The following is a 17,863-nucleotide window of genomic DNA, read 5'->3' on the forward strand; positions in this document are numbered from 1 at the left end:
GGTGGTGCCGACGGGACCGGAGGAAGCTCCGAGGGCTGCCCTGGCCGTGCGCAGCCCGGCCGGGGCTCTTCGCGGGCAGTCGGGTGGGCGACCCACGCTGCCGTCCCCCGCGGGTACTTGAGAGGGAAAGATGAAGGGACCTGCTCCGGGAAAAGCCCGCAGCCAAGCTGGTCGCGCCGGCGATAGGTGTGCCGGAGTCACACGGGCAGGGTCCCGCTGGGGAGGCGCTGGGTTTGAGAGGTGAGAGAGGCTTCCTGGCGGTTGCCGGTAATCGGTGCTAGCGGTAATACCTCGAGGTGGCAGATAATGAGAAGTAAGAAAATGCTGGCAGTAAAAGGTGGCGTCCCTGAGTCCTTCTAAAAATGTGTGGAGTTAGCAAGGTGCTGAAGTACTGCGGCTGTGTCCGGGGGAATGGATGTCTACGCAGTCTGTGCCATTCATTGCGAGTGCACGCACAGCTGGAAATGCAGTTACGTGGCTTATAACTGCATAGTGCTGCAGGGCAAAAATAGCATCACGTTAGAAGTACTTTATCCAGCTATGGAGTTATCTCTTGGGTACAGAGGATTGTAAGAACTCGTAAATTCTATAGAGAGGAGGTTGTGTGATGACGCTACTGAAAAGTACCCCTAATACTTAGAACTTGCGTCTACTAAGACCCCATTATGCTGCAAGAAATTTCAACTGAACGTTGTACTCCAAAGCAAAGATACAGCTACTGATACGCTGTGTCTTGTGTAGTGTCCTGTGCTCCCCATATTAGCTGCTGAGAAAATTGTGAGGAAAATAATACCATGTATTTTTTCTGTGTCTTTCCTTTTTATTATTAGGAACATTTGCATAAAAAAGGTGCTTTATTGTCAAGAATTCCTCTTTCCTTCACTTGGTGCCATGTTTTACTTCTGGCATCAAGAATAACTCCAGAATAAGTATTACAAAAATGAGATATGATAGAATGCCATTCTGTTTATGGCATTTCATGAGGTAGCTTAAAATATTTGTAGTTGATAAATTTTATTCCCTTCCTTGATACTTACTACTTTTTGATTTATTTATAGGAGTTATGCTGCAGAGGAGTGGGCTATTGTGGCTTGCTGTGTTAATAACCCTGTGGGTTTCCTCAAATGCTCAGGGTAAGTTCTGGCACTTCTTAACTGGATATAGAGTAACTCCCAAAGCTAAAAGTTGATGTGAAACATTGGCTTACCCGAGCTACATTGGGCAGATTAATCGTATGTGATTTTTTTAGAAGTGCCTGGAATAGTAATTTGGTGGATACATCTTACCACTGTTAAATGAAGATTCCCCAATAAATATTTTTTAAGAAAAAGTTTCCTTTAGAAATTGTTGATCAAAATGTATATGATCTCAGAAATAATTGCTATTATACTTTCCTCTGCAGTGGAAATGTAGGGTGAAAGTAACATAAACAGAATCACTGAGTGGGATGAACATTTTAAAAAGATAGAGGTAGAGAAGTAGACCTCTACAAATCAAATAAAGTAGGATGTAAATTGGCACAGTGCCAGGCCCTCATTTACATCTGACTTCTTGGCCTGAGTCTTTAAGAAGCAAATCTCTTGCTTCCTGTTGTCATGTGGCCACATGGCTTCTCATAATTTGTTTTTTATTAGCTGACAGTCAAAATACAGTAATTGGCTCAACTTCCTGATCCATTCATATATATTAAAAATATTTTATAATTACACTGTTACATGCATCCATGTGTAGGCATATACATGAATATACAGCATCTATATATATGTATATATATAAATGTGTATTATGTAGTGCTATAAAATATATAGACCTGTATGTTTAGTTATATAATCAAACATATTTATGTCTACAGACAGAAAGGCGAGAATTGTCATGTAGATGAAAATGACAGGTGGAAAACAGGATTAACTTGCATGCTCGTATGAACAGTCCTGTTTGTGGCAGTAGGAATGTACTGGGTTTACTCTCCTGATCTTCATATCTGTCATGTAATTGCAGTTACTGAGTATAGTGTGCGGAGTTGTGTTTCTTACAACACTTTTTGTAGACACATTGTCACACACTGTTAACTTTTTCAGATGGTGACAAGGAAGAGGAGACTACCTTTGATTTACTTCAAATCAGTAACATAAACCGAAAGACAATTGGAGCAAAATTGTTTCGGGGTCCAGACCCCGCTATCCCAGCATACCGTTTCATTCGGTTTGACCATATACCTCCATGTAAACCAGAGAAATTAAAAAAGATTCTCAAACTCATACGGCAGAATGAGGGCTTTATCCTTTCAGCCACTCTCAGACAGGACAGGCAATCTAGAGGCACTCTCCTTGCTTTAGAGGGTCCTGACATCGGTGAGAGGCAGTTTGAGATAATTTCCAATGGCCGGGCTAACACCCTGGACCTTATCTATTGGGTGGATGGCTTCCAGAATGTGATTTCCCTGGAAGATGTGGACCTTGCTGACTCGCAATGGAAGAATCTCACCGTGCAAATAACAGGGGAGAACTACAACCTCTATGTTGGCTGTGACCTTATTGACAGCTTTATCCTGGAGGAACCTTTCTACGAGCAGCTAAAAGCAGAGAACAGCAGAATGTATGTGGTGAAAGGGTCCATTCGGGAGAATCATTTCAGGGTAGGTAACCTGGAGTAGCTTGGGCCTCTGGTGAAGTAAGACAGTAACAGCAAGTAGTTGCTCTCACAACACCTCTTGGATTTGATGGGGTCACAGGTGTCCCCAAGCAGAATTTCTCTAGAGTTTGGTTTTATTCATTGCTGGGTCCCTGTTGTGTGAATCTGGGGTTCTTGAAGGCAGGAACTAGTAAAGCAAAGTCTAAGTCCATGAAGACTACACAGAACCAGTTTATAGTCTTTCCTTTGCAACTTTCCATTTTCCAGATCTAAGACTTCAAAACATGTTATGTTTTTGTGGTGATTTGTAGAATTCTTTGGAAATTTTTTTGAGAACTATTTTTCTATTGAAATATATCTATTCAAGTCATAAGAGCCTGTCAGTGTTTTTAAATTTTACTTTTTAAGAGGAAGGAAAAAAATAATTTTTAATGGAGCTGAAGCATGTGGCATTGGTCTACCTCTGACAAAGTATCTTGGTTTGCCATTCTGAATAACCTTTCATTTCAATGTAAAAATTATTTAAAAGAAAAAATTGAAAAACATATTAGAACAAAATGTTTTGACCAGTCCTGTAAATGGGATTCTTTTTTTTGTGGAAAACATTTGTTGTTTCTGTTTTGTTTTAAAATGAAGCAATTGCAAACGTACCTTTTTTCCTATAAAATGAAAATTACTTTCTACCTCATGGACTAATGTGATCTGGTCCAGCTGCTTTATGGATGGCTTCTTTTTACTCAAAGCTGAAATCAAAATTGAACTTGTGTGTTTATTGAAAAGTCCTTTCTTTTTCAACCTCTTGTGCCATCTAGTTGTCAGCCAGTGTGACATGCTGGAGTGAGATTCCATGGGATGACTGTCTTTGGCAGGGAAGCCAGAAGTTCTTGCCCACAGGCTCTCCATTCCTGCCTCCATGACTAAGTTTCTCCATCAGTTGTGCTCATAGAACTGGTTCTGGAGCTGTACTGTTAAGCGGGTCACTAAAATATTCTGGTTTAAAAGTAACTTTTTTCTTCTTTGAGATTTTTTAAAGTGAAATAGATACCAGTCTGGTTTTATAGTGTTGCCTCGGGGTAGTAGCAGCACAACTGAGGAAACAGCAAAGTACGGTGCATGGAAATGACTGGCTAAGGATGGAAGTGCGATGGGGCACTAACTTCAAAAATTGGCTTTGACCTCATGACAAATGTTCCATAGAACTACAGTCTGAAATGCACCATGAAAAGGGAGATTTGAGCTCATAGCTGATTAATAATTGTATTATTATGACTTATTTCAGAACATACATTATTTTGTTGCTTATAGTATTGAAATTGTATAGAACAAAACTATACACATTTTTTCAGTGTGTGTCAGGTTTAATGCCTTGGAAACTGTTTTTACATATTTACTTATGGCTGAAGCCAGTCAGTAGCATGAGATTGAGATAGATTGGTCATTAGTTACTTCCAAATTGATCTAACTGGTTTGTTTTTTTTTATTACTGTTACAGGGTCTTTTGCAAAATATTCAGTTAATCTTTGATACTTCAATAGAGGATGTTCTGCGTAAAAAAGGATGCCAGAGAAGCCAGTCAAGTAAGGCTTTTTTACCTCATTAATACTGTTCAGTTGACTCTGAAATGAGAAATGTCAGTGGTGACATGTTATTGTAAAACCATGCAACAGACCCCTTTAAAATGAGAAAAAAAATTGCTTTTTAGTGGTAATAGGAACATATTTTTTAGCTATCTTGAGATACTGTTTATACTCTCTAGCCTGCTATTTTAGTTCTTATTGTTCTGCGTCTCTGTTTTTAAATTGGGAGAAAAGCTGTCAGGAAAGAAATTAATACAAATAGAAGGAAAAATACATATGTATGAAAATATCTACTTTCTTTCATGAAATGTCCATAATCCTTTGAGCACATGACTAGGAATGTTGCTTCTGGATTCTGCTCCTGACTCTCAGTGGGCCCATGAACATGTCTGCAAGTCTTAAAGAATTCCTTGGCAATAGATTTGTTGACTGAAAGAGGCTTTGGGTTTGAATCCCAAAGCGTTGTTGATCAGAACAACCTCAGGAAAATAAGACGAATACAAAGAGGTATGGAAGGCATGTATATGACATGCTGCCATGTATTCTTGTTAGTCCAGTTCATGCTGTCCTCACCTGGAGGGAAGCCTCTGTATGTGGGAGTATATTGCTTTCATCATGAAAAAGAGTTGTGAAAATTTGTCAAGTATGCACTAAGGTTTTGTACTTGAGCTCATGGGAGGTGCTGGCTATTTTACTTTCCCATGTTTGTAACTGGCAAGAGCTCAGTCAAGAATCAGAGACAACTGAGTCCATCAGAGAAATGTGGTGGATGCACAAGGCAGTCAGGACTTCAGGGTTTTATTTGAAACTCCTGCCATCTGAAATACCATTATTTCTGTCACTTTGCTAAAATCTATGACATAGAGCAAATCAGTTAAACAAAATGTACTCAACTTTTTTCCTTGTTTATGCAAAACCTAGAAATTAAGTAGTAGCAGGTCTTGACTTCTTCAAAAAGGTCAGAGTATTGAGATTTTGTAATGAAAAGTCTCTATAGGATACATAAATGTGTATTTATATATGGGGGTGTGTATATATGTAAATGCACAAGAAAATTAACTGAGCTCACTAGTCTGTTTTTAAATCTTGATAAAGGGTATTGGTTGGTTATTTCATATGTTCCAGAGGTGTGCCCTGGTGCTGGACCTCAGACACAAGTGTGATGATCTGTTAGAAATGAGTCACATGAGCTAGAATGGAAGTGGCCTCAAATGGCACAGGCAAGAAGACATACCCTTGTTTGTTGGTTGACATCTCTCCCAGGCAAGCTGTTTTCTGTACTCCGAAACTACTGAGAAACTACTAAGAGCTACTTATTACTAGTTTTCAGCTTTGATAGTGGAAGAAAATGCTTGAGGAACAGAACTGCTATGGGAAAATAAAATGTGTATTTAGGTCTAATTGTAATCTGAATAAAAGAGAAGGATGGTTTCAGGAAGGATGGAGTTCAGCTATCCTGCTTCATTTACCAGTGGAAACAAAATTCTCAGAAGTCGAGGTAGAACCTTGAGGGCACATTCAGCAGTCAGAGGCAGAACAGTCTCAGTCATGAGGATGATATCCCTAGGTGTAGATGGATTGAACCAGCGAAACCAATGAAAGACAGTATCTGCCTATCTTTTTTGTTATTATTGGTTGATTACCACAAAGGGAAGTAGTGTGACCAAATGTTTTGAAAAATCACCAAGTAGAAATGGGATGTTACTGTACTTCTACTATGAAGAGGAAACCAATGGGAGCCTAAAGAGATAACCGAGTTCTTCATGCTGATACATACCTTAGGAGGAATTCTTGTACCCTCCAGCTATTGCAGCTATAACCAACAGATAATATCTTAATGCATTTTTAATCACATCTGTCAACTACCAAATTTTCAGGTCTGATAAATTACACAGATTTTTTTTCTTCATCCTTCCTGGGAAGTACTTAGCAAATAGTTCACTGTATATTTACTTTTGCTTTACAACACCAGAGGAACACTTCAAGATGGAAATTACTTGTATAACAATGGAAGAGAGCTAATAGCACGCTGTGGTTTGAGGCCATCAAAACGAGTTACAGGCATGGCTGATTTTCTGGCATTGCCTATCCAGCTTAATTACCACAGTTGAAAAGTCATGGGTGATACATTACTGACCACAAGTTACATATTTTCCCATATGGCACTAAGCTGCCACATTTACATGTGAGTGTCCCACGTGGCAGATGTTACCAGTGAAGTACCCTCATCTTTGAGGACACAAAAAGCCTGCTGCTTTTGCAGAGACAGAACTGTATTTTCCTACTGTATCTTTAATCCTATTATGAGAATGTGAGGTATGGTGAAATGGTAGCCTGGGATTGCTGTTGGGTTGAGGGTAGGAAAGTATCTCTGTCGTGCGGTGTCTGCAAATACTTTAGGCAGGACTTACACGCAGCCCTGGGTAGGAGAGATGACAAAGACACGCCTTAATAGGCACATCAATAAAATTCCTTCTTCAGCTAGATCAGCAGAATTATATTTGCATATGTGAAAGGATGCACATTCTGCCTTTCTGGTTTCTCATTTTATAGATAATCATGTCATCTTTAGGAAATTAGCAGGAAGCCAGCAGCAGAGAACTGATTTCCCAGTGATCCCCAGGCATCTTCTTTCAGTCGGTGCCAAGTACCAGTAGGAAGTGTGGATTTAGTTCTTCTTACATAGTTTTGGTTTATGTATTGCAGCTTTATTAATGTCCTCAGAATGTTCCGGTCAAGGCACACTCCATGTTGGCTTGAAAAATATGAAATTAATGACCTGAGAAGTGCTATGGGGGAATCTGAGAAACCTAGTGTTTTAATGCGGTTTAATGCGGTAGGAAAATGGCATTCTTTCCAGGGAATCAAAAAGCAGCTGAAGTAAACAGTTATGACACAGAGTTCTGATCTGCTGTGTGGTATGTTGATTTTCTCCCATCCTGTAAGTGAAGCTGGACAGTTACTTAACTCTGAAATACTGCGAATTGTAGACCTTGGCTAGCGGCAGATACTTCATAGCTAATTTAAAAGGACATCAAGCCAATCATTTTTAGTATGGTTGAGAATGTAATCTTAAGAGTTGGTTCTTTGTACTTTTATTTTTAGCCTTTTAAATAAATGAATACTTTTCTCCCATTTTTATTGCTTGTACATTTAAATATAACACTTTACATTGTATAGTCGAGTGTCAAGTCAAGCCCTCAAAGTTTTTGAACTGTTGCCACCTTCTGTGACTTGTCAACACTGAATGGTATTGGGATGTTTTGAAGCATATGTTTTATGGCACACATTCTGGTGCTAATTTCTTCTTTTTAAATTGCTATGTCCTTCAGTTCTCCTTTCTTTTTGGTAATGAATTATTACAACATTACTGAATCTGGTAGACAGGTCTTTATTGAGAGGCAGGGCAGTATTCATTTTTGTATAGCTGATACTAAAGTTGAGTTTATCTTGAACTCTTTAGGCAAAGAGTCCATTGAATCCATAAGATACTTATCTAGTGGAGATTTAAATGCTTAACAGAATGCAGACCATTTTATTTAGTTATCTATGTTAGTCTTATTAATTCCTGCATATGCTTTCTGTTATTTTCTCTTCCAAGAATTCGTTATAGACAGGGAGGTCTTTTAAACTAATACTAGAACGTGTCCAGCTCTCCCTGTATAGTGCATGCAATGTTCTCTTTTAATGATGATCTGCCTAGTGGAGGAGTGTTTGGAGTGACAAATAAAGTATTCAGCCTGATCTTTGCTTGACCTCCATTTCGCTTCAGAATTAAACTGTCATTATAACAGCTCCTCTGACTTTAACACCACACAGTGCAACATATAGTAGCCCACAGTCTGGTATAAATTGCATAATGGTCCAAATGTGATCCAAGTAACCATGAGATTTATGGGCAGAACAAGGACAATGACTTTCAGCAAGGAAACTCTCCTGCCTTTTGCTCTGCATAGAGAAAATGTGGTCGGTCTTGAAAAATCTGAAACCTTTCATGGCTCAGAGTGGATAAAATGGGTTTGCTTTTTGATACTGTTTCCTTTTGATACTGATTCTTTTGTTATGTCTTCTTCATAAATTAATATGTTGCAGTGCCAGCAATGTTTTAAAGTGAGGGACATATAAGACACAGCTTAGTTCTTGATTTTGAAAAGGGAAAGCCTATAATTGGAACCAGCTGACATTTAACCTCTCTTTTATTCATGGGTATAATCTAGCATGAAGCTGTGCCAAAGTAGATGTGTTTAAACTCTACTCATGAGTGCCAATCCGTGATTTCAACAGGAATCTGTAATCTGTGGAAGAACTTTGTATATGCAGTTCCCTCTTTTTATCTCTCTTACTACCAGCTGAGGTGAACACCATCAACGAGAGCACTGAAATCCTTCACTTGAGCCCTGCTGTCACAACTGAGTATGTGGGTGAGAAACCAGAGAAGAAGGCTGAGTTCTGTGACCGCTCTTGCGAAGAACTGGGATCGATGTTCACAGAGCTCACTGGCTTGCGCATAGTTGTGAACAACTTAGCCGATAACCTCCAAAAAGTGGTAGGTAACTTTAAGTCCGAAGAACTGAGAGGTCTGCTATGCAGTGCTGTTTCCTTCTTTGTTTTGTACCAGAGGCAGTTAATAGAGATTTCTGTATGTACATGTGTATACCTGTTGGTATATCTACATTATGTAGAGATGTCCTGCATTTTCAGAGTGATTAATTAGGTAGTTCTTTAGTATTACACTTTAATGAAGGCTTGGTTTTCACAGACTGGGTTTAAAAGAACATACACACATGCACTCATACACAGAGGAAATAATTTTTCTTAAAAGTACTGCAGGTTTGGAAATTGAAATCTAACAACCAGCCTTGCCTGCATGCTGTTGAAATGTTGTTACCATACTTATACTATTTATGAATACATCAGCAAGTGGCTACACAGCATACCTAAACTGTTAAGTAGATGTATGAGTTTTTCATAATTGAAGTAAGACGGTGACATGTTACTGAAGTCTGCCCCTCTTCTGTATAAGTTAATCCTTTCTGAAGGATGTTTATTACTATGCCATACGTCTCAGGACTAAAATCTTCCCATCTAAAGATGAGTTATATTGGAGGAAAGCAAAACTGCTAACTGCAGATCTCCCCTAGCATTGTGTGGCTGTGTTTGTACTTATAGCTGAAGAATTGCAATGTAGTATTGCAGTACCTTTTATGTAGATAAATGTGTAAAAAATACACTCTTTATTTTAATGGAAGAATTAAATCCAGTAGTCTCAGATTTGTCTTGTTTAAAGTAGTTTGCTTACAAAATACAGTTTTTTTTCATTTGCTTCATCTTCTAGTCTGAAGAGAACCAAATTATGTGGGAATTGATTGGGCCTAACAAAACACTGAAGAACCAGTCAGTTTGCTGGCAGGATGGCCGTGTCTTTGCAGATAATGAAAGCTGGATTGTAGATAGCTGCACCAAGTGCACCTGCCAGGTAAGGTTTTGGAAACATTCTTCCTCCCTGCAAAAAATGGATAGTGGGCTTACTTCAGGTCAGGTCACACTTATTCATAGCTTGGCCTAGGTTTACTGATATTTATAAAGACTAATCCCCATGTCCTTGACATTTAGAACAAATCAAAGAATTTCCACATATGAAAATTTCCCCAGATGCCCATTTTTGTTTGCCTAAGTATGTGACCATGTCAGTAAATTGATTTCTTTACCTGTAGGATTCTAAAATTGTGTGCAATCAAATCACCTGTCCAGCAGTCTCCTGTGCCAATCCATCTTTTGTTGAAGGCGAGTGCTGTCCAGTCTGCTCTCACTGTGAGTATTTAGCCAAAGAGAAGGATACTCTTTAGCAGTATTTAAAATCACTAATAGTGTGTTACAGAGGTCAAAACAAAAGGTTGAGGCAGGTTAAGATAAAATTTAAAAAAGTATGTGTTTAAAAGGATCATATGAAGTGACTCGGCTGCTTGAAGTTACCTTCTGTGGGAGTTGGTCTCTCTTTAATGTTTATATTGGTTGCTTAGAAGTAAGCCGATAACTAGCCTAGCTAGGTTGAACACTAAAGGTTAGATGCATACTCCTCCTCAGTCATGTTTTCCAAGGTTGGAAATTCTGAATTTTATTGGTTTGCAATAGTATTGTGCGCTATTTTTTCTTTTCCATGCTACCTGGTTAAAACAGACTAACATAGGTTAGGATTGTCTCCTTGTGGAGGATGTTTAAGTTTCAGATCAAAAGTTTCGTGCAGTTTGATGCAGTATTTTTTAAGAGGGCAAGTTATTCTTCCTTTCTGCTATTGTTATCCTGTTACTTTCTTTTATTTATTTTCTGTTATATATCTTCTTTTGCTATAATGAGTTACTTATATGGAACAGATTGTCAAGGTTCATTTAAGGCAGATTACAGGTTATGAACTAGACTTTGAAGTGAAAATAGATTTAGTAATTTCACTAATTAAGAGATATCAGTTTGGGTTCAGTGTATTTCACCCTGTACTAGACAGGTCTGTTAGAGAAGAAAACGGTTGCTTAGTTGTTCTGAATTAAAATGCATTGGAATAGGTTTTTGCCTATTCAGAGCACAGGACATGTTCTAACAATGTGATCTTGATCATGTTCACCATTATGTTGTGTTCAGAGATGAGGCTGCATCTCATGATAGTGACCTATGTCCTGGAGTCAGAGACAGTTGGAGCTGGAGTTTTTGGCTCAGTCCATTCTAGAGATAAGATACTCTTCTTCCAAAAGTCAATGCCTCGTGCAAACACACTGCTCGCAAGGAAATTCATCAACATCTAAGATTCTTATCTGAGCTAACGTCTCATTACATTAAACCATAATTCCCTAAATTTGGTGACAGATTAGGAAAGCAAAATTAGAAAATGAGAGATCTAAAGGACAAACCATATGTCCTACAGAAAAAAGAGAAGTTAAAATATTCGGAATAGGATAATAGAGCGATTTTCAATGCTGAGCACTTTTTTTTGTCCCTTTTGCTCTGCAGCTGATGACAGTGACGAAGGCTGGTCACCGTGGTCAGACTGGACAAAGTGCTCAGTTACCTGTGGCTCTGGGACTCAGATGCGAGGAAGGTCGTGTGATGTCACCAGGAGTGCTTGTACAGGCCCCCACATCCAGACAAGGATGTGCAGCTTTAAGAAATGCGACCATCGCAGTAAGTAATAAAATTTCTTCATTTTTAAAGCATCTTTGGACTTCTCTGAGCAAAAACAAGCTTAGTCTGGATTTCCTATGAATACTCGCTAGTCAGAACAGTATGTATTTGGACACTCATATATACATAATTGAAATAGCTATCATTAGATTCTTTATCATCTCCCCCCTTTCAAATATTTGTCTTTTTTCTGAGAATCTAATAGGTATGTACATTCTGGGCTCAGCTCTGTTAAACACAAAGTTAGTGGGTGATCTTTTCTTTAACATTATGGACTGAAGTCTCTGACTTGAAGTCAGTTTGAGGACAACACTCAGTTCATAATCATGATACATGGGGCCATGCTTCGCTCTGCCATTCATTCATGATTATTGGCACATTCCGTTAACTTACTAGTTTTTAGGAATACAGTAATAATAAAATACTTTTGCAAAATATTAACTGCTTTTATATTTAGGGGCTTTAGAAGGATCATACTCTGTCTCCAGAACTTTAGTTAATACTATTTCAGGTAGCTGCTATATCCAGGCTAATATAGTACCTAAGTCTACTGCTGAAGCTGGTAGATTAACAAATGTACATTTTAAACAAGTATATTTTTCATTTGAACCAGTTGTTGTTTTTTTAAAGTAGAATATCTAACATCCGTGTTAATCATATGTTGGTCACATAGATTCTTAAGAAAGGTGTACTTGAATGTCTGAGCTGACAAGCTGGGCTTTGTAAGTGACACTGGTAGAAAAGAGATGGGACATTCATCAGAAGTAGTGAGAGGCTTATTAGAAGGTTAACTTCACAAGCGAGTTTGTGTTACTCCTGCAGGTGGGCTATTTCCTTGAGTTTTGCACTTTTCTCTGGCAGTACGTCAAGATGGCGGCTGGAGTCACTGGTCTCCCTGGTCTTCTTGTTCAGTTACCTGTGGAGTAGGAAATATCACCCGCATCCGCCTCTGCAATTCCCCTATCCCCCAGATGGGTGGGAAAAACTGTGTGGGAAATGGGCGTGAAACAGAGAAGTGTGAGAAGGTTCCATGTCCAGGTATGTGTGTGGTCCTGAATCCAATGACGCAATAATATTCCAGCTGAATTTCTTCTATTTATTCAGGTCTAAATGACAAGGAATTTCTATAGCAGAAAATATAATTTGTAGCATAGGTGTGAAAAAACACACAAGGGTGTTTTTAAAATGAAGATACTAATGCAGCTGGAGGTTTTGTAAACCTCCAAAGCTATGATTTGGCTTTAAACATGAAGAGTTTGAGAAATTTTTATTTTAGAACTTAGTGATTTATCTCTGCATATCAAAAATATCAACGCTTTATAACTAAAAGGTACTGATACTGTACATGTTGGGAATATCAGTCCCCCAACAGCCAGGTTTCTTGGAAACACATTTCAACACATTTAATTGTTACTGTAATTATTTCTTCCTCATCTACACTTTGAACATTTTTAGAGACCATCCATTTCACTCACTTTCAGTTTCTTTTCATATAATTTTTTCTTAACTTTTTTTTCCCCTCCTCTGTTAACTTTTTTTTCCCCTCCTCTGTTCAGCCTTTTCCTTTTACTTATGGGATATGAGCTTGAAACTGATGTCAAGCTTCTGACCCACTAGTTCTTAAATAGCTATACACACTTCATCTGTTTTTTATGTACCTTTGCATGCATAGTTAATGAAAAGGTTATTTATTTAAGCACATACACCATTGCCTTTATGTGGTTTTTTTGCAGTACCAAGACAAACACAGAGTCTCGTTCAAATATGTTTATATTTCAAGAAAGTTCAGGGTGGATGACAACAGGATCAATAGAGTTGTACCAATATAAAGTATGCAGAAGAATCAATGATAAGTTCTTCATACTGAGTCAGGCAATACTATTGAAGATACGCTGATGAGTGGATTATCAAACAAGAATAATAGATGCAACCTTATTGAGCATATTGTTTTCATAAAAAAGCCATAGAGCTTAAGTTTGGCTCAGCAGAAGTTTGTATCCTGTGGTTACACCCTGCTTTCTGTATGAAATTAAAGCTTAGTAGGGAGCTTTGAAGGCACCATACTTGTTCTGATCAACTTAAATAGAAATACACCATGCCAGTGGATATGGCGTGTTATTTTGAATTATTGACCAAAAAATACCTATAAAGCAGTTGAGTATTTTTCATTTGTTTATTTGTTTCTGAAATATTGCTCCCTCAGTATAAGGCTTTGCCAGCACCTTTTTTCCTATGTGCATAGTGAGAAACTGTCCCTAGTCAGGGATCTGAAGAAAGGGTTGTTTTTGTTATTAACACCAAATATTGTCCCAAGTATATTCACTATGATGCTTTTCTCCTCTCTTCTGCATATCCTAGTGAATGGCCAGTGGGGTCCTTGGTCTCCATGGTCTGCCTGCACAGTTACCTGTGGAGGAGGAATTCGTGAGAGGTCTCGCCTCTGTAACAGCCCAGAGCCACAGTATGGAGGAAAGCCATGTGTGGGAGATACCAAGCAACATGATATGTGCAATAAGAAGGATTGCCCAATTGGTTGGTATTTAGTCATTCTTTATTCAGTCTGAATAATTATTGTTGCTGTTATTTCTTTAATTGATAATTATGAATTGACACTACAGAAATCTACCAATTATACTTTTGTTTCAGGAAAGCACATTTAACTATTCTGGGTGCTATTTAAATCAGCATTTTATATATATTCTTAATACTGACAATCTATACAAGGATGGGTTTTCTAAACAGGGCTTCAATATGTTGTAATGTATTCAACTGGATGTAGCAATCTGTAATGTTTTCATATTAAATTGATAGTATGTTAAATGCATATAATAACCCTGATTCTAAGGGGATTTATAAGAGTATGTTGCTTCAGATGTGATTAAAGCTAATGAAGAGAAAATACCTGTCTCTTAAATGAAGAGTTACATGCCTTTTATACTCCTAACTTAAGTTACACTTTCGTTTGTCTTTGCCAGATGGGTGTTTGTCAAATCCTTGCTTTCCTGGAGCAGAATGCAACAGTTATCCAGATGGGTCCTGGTCATGTGGACCATGTCCAGCAGGTTACCTTGGCAATGGTACCATCTGTGAAGATCTTGATGAGGTATTGACTTGGTTTCCATTAACATCAGGAAATCACTGTGAAATTCTCATTATTTGGGTATTACATAGCCAGCTAATTAATTTCTTCTTTCTTTTCCTGCAGTGTATTGCTGTGTCAGACGTTTGCTTTAAGGTCAATCAGGTCCATCGCTGTGTGAACACAAATCCAGGTTTCCACTGTTTGCCGTGTCCTCCACGCTATAAAGGAAGTCAGCCCTATGGGGTAGGGCTGGAAGTTGCCAAGACAGAGAAGCAAGTAAGTGATGTCACAGAGAATTTCATGGCTTTGAAACTGAGTAATTCTCACCTCAAAATACCTGTGAATGGAAGTATGTGATAAACTTGGGCATCAAACAAAGGTAACCTGAAATAGATAACTGCTGTTCCAGGATACTTTTATTTTGAGTCACAAAATACTGAATTTGGGGTTGGTTTATTTTTTTAAGGGTTTTGTTTTCTCTAGGCATCTGCACAGTTGCACCAAATAAGTGTAAAATTCCAGGAGCAGGCATTTCCCTGCTTTGCACCCCTTTGTCTTAGATGTAAATAACTACTCTGAGGATGGGAAGCTGAAGAATCAGGATCATTCTCTCCAGAAATATAATGCTGTTAATCTGGATGCCATCAGACATACATGTGAAATCTCACTCTCTAAATTCCATTGGGCGAACACCTATCAGTGGTGAAGGTCTGAAGGAAGTGGAAGTGATATTGAAGACTATTGTTTGATAGACAACACAGAAACTCTAAAATGGATGCCATGGGCTGCTTACTCTTTGTTGCTGTTGAATCAATCAGTGGTTAGTTCACCATGTGAAGTCTAAATGTAAAACATCTGTGTAAGATTCTCAGATACTGTCTATGAAAATAAGCAAAGTGATAAGAAAGATGTAACTAAAACTTACTTGAGGGGAACATGCGAATTCATTAGAGTCAAGATAGGTCTTGCATATCGACAGGCAGAACACTAAAGGAAAATGGTGAGTACAGTCTGATTTCTGTTGCAGTTAATTTCTGGGAATTAATGACATCTGGAAGAAAGCAGATAGAGTGCTGAAAATGTTAATCACTTTAATTACTTTTGAATAATGTCCAATTTTTCTTGTGGTTTGTTTTAATTATTTGCGTTGTACACATTGTCTGGAGTTGTAAACTGACAGAGCAGTGTAACTTACTAACCACAGTTAAAACCAAGTTCCTGTCTTTAGGCATCTAAATAACTGGCCTGATTTTGACAAAGTTGAGGCACACACAGCTGGCTGTGAATATCATCAGGTTTCACTGAGTGTATTCTTATCTGTTACAGGTCTGTGAACCTGAGAATCCATGCAAGGACAAGACACACAGCTGCCATAAGTCTGCAGAGTGCATCTATCTGGGCCATTTCAGTGATCCTATGTACAAATGTGAATGTAGGACAGGTTATGCTGGTGATGGACGCATCTGTGGTGAGGATTCAGATTTGGATGGCTGGCCTAATAATAACTTAGTCTGTGCTGCTAATGCAACATACCATTGTGTGAAGGTAAGTAAAAAAGACTGATAGAAATGCCACACGTAACCAAATTTTCTCTTTTTTCCTTCATAGTTGAGAATAACACTTTTCAGCATCAAGCTGGTGGTTGTGTTCACTTAAGGTTTGACTGTTAAAACATGCTCATTTTTTAAGAGATGCTGTGAAGTGTGTATTCATTTAACATTTAATTCAGGTGGAGATTCTCAGAATGATATTGAGAGTCCTCTGCTTTGGATTTCTTCCAACTCAGTGTACACAGAAGGTTGGAAAACTTGTGCATAGAGTTTGCACACCAAACAGGAGCTGCCTAAAGCACAGGTGTGGAGCACACAGCTAGTGAGAACTAAATTGAAATCTCTGGGAGCAGGTGAGTATGAAATCCTACCTGCAAGGCTTGTAACAAGACACTGACAGCCACGTAAGGTCTACAGCCCTCAATCCTTTCTTGAACTACTTCCTTTTAAAGAGTTAAGTAGGTCACACTCTGTGAAAACTGGATTCAGAGCCTGAGATAATTCTTGGCAATAGAGACCTAAGAGAGGAATGAGTATGAGTAATTAGACAAGGGAATTTTCCTTAGTGCAAAAGCTCAGTTTGAGAATATGAAAGATTCAGCCTCTCTTACCCTTCAGAGATGTGGGGTCCCAGCTCTCACGCTTACAAGGGTAATGGCCTGCCTGCCACTATTTGCTCTAGGTCTGGCAGAGGGCTGTTGTTCACTACTGCTGCTGCAGCTGTGCCATTGTAGTGAAAAATGAAACATTACTACACCAAGGAGAAAATAAGCATCAGGGAGCCTAAAAATGGTGGTATATAGGTTTAGCAATGTGTGCCCACCATGCTGTGTTCCCTGGGACCTGGTTCTGTGCTCATCTGAAGTACACTGTAAGTCCTTGGCTCCACAACCAGAGGTTTCTTCCAGTGGAAATTGCTCAAAATTGGTGAGCCCACTTGGATGTCTCATCCTGATGCAGTTACTTTGCTGTGCGGAACCAGGCTGAAAGTTGTTTGAGGTCCACCATTTTGACAATGGCCCAAATAGCTGAGGAGTGAAGGCACCCCCTGACAGGTAATTCCCTGGATCCCGATTCTGAGTGGTGGCCTCACTTAGTTGAATGACAGGCACAATACAAAGGGGCATACGCTGTTAGCAGCAGCAAATTAAAGGAACTGGGATGAAGTGAGCTTTATCTGAGCAGAAGGCATAAGCAAGTGCTCAGCTTTAAACACCTACCAGTGGGACCACTGATGACACTGGATTACCTACATGCTTTCACTAGGGTAAGTGCTCAAGTATTTTGCTAAATCAGTTGTGACTACAAGAACAATGCTTTCTCCCCTGAGTTTTTTAGGGTTTTATTTCCCCCCCCAGACCTGAAACATTTTGGAATCTCCTCCATGTTAAAGAGAACTACCTCTAAACTCTCATGAAGTTCTAGCACAATGCCTTCTGCTTAAAGATGAGGAAGGAATTACAAAAACGACTGAGTTCTGGATCACTACAGTGATTAAAAAAACCACAGCAAATACATACCAAGAGACTGGGAAAGTTTGAAATCAGGCTGTTTGAGAGAATCAGAAGTCACTCAGGTGTAACTTGAAGTTGTGAATCTGGGCTTTATCAGCAGAAGAGTCCAGTCACAAGAGACCAGTCACAAGCAGCGTTTCCCAGGGTTCTGTTTTGGTGCCAGTCCTGTTTAACATCTTTATCAATGATCTGGATGAGGGGATTGAGTGCTCCCTCAGCAAGTTTGCACATGACACTAAGTTGGGAGGGAGTGTTGATCTGCCTGAGGGTAGGAAGGCTCTACAGAGGGACCTGAATAGGCTGAATCAATGACCTGAGGCCAACTGTATGAGCTTCAAC

The 17,863-nt window shown here is 38.9% G+C and overlaps 1 protein-coding gene across 1 annotated transcript; it reads left to right on the forward strand.

Moving 5' to 3' along the window:
• Positions 1–1,062: 1,062 nt before the first annotated feature.
• LOC104533212 (thrombospondin-2) lies at positions 1,063–16,005 on the forward strand (the record flags this gene model as incomplete). The annotated part of the gene is made up of 12 exons (XM_010188990.1): positions 1,063–1,133; positions 2,079–2,635; positions 4,124–4,208; positions 8,558–8,754; positions 9,544–9,684; positions 9,923–10,019; positions 11,208–11,378; positions 12,240–12,416; positions 13,737–13,910; positions 14,354–14,481; positions 14,584–14,736; positions 15,787–16,005. Coding segments are annotated over exons 1-12 (2,169 nt in total), but the record flags the coding sequence as incomplete, so codon positions are not given.
• Positions 16,006–17,863: the final 1,858 nt, after the last annotated feature.

Source organism: Mesitornis unicolor, unplaced genomic scaffold (assembly GCF_000695765.1).
Source record: "Mesitornis unicolor isolate BGI_N332 unplaced genomic scaffold, ASM69576v1 scaffold47657, whole genome shotgun sequence".
Classification (NCBI taxonomy): domain Eukaryota; kingdom Metazoa; phylum Chordata; class Aves; order Mesitornithiformes; family Mesitornithidae; genus Mesitornis; species Mesitornis unicolor.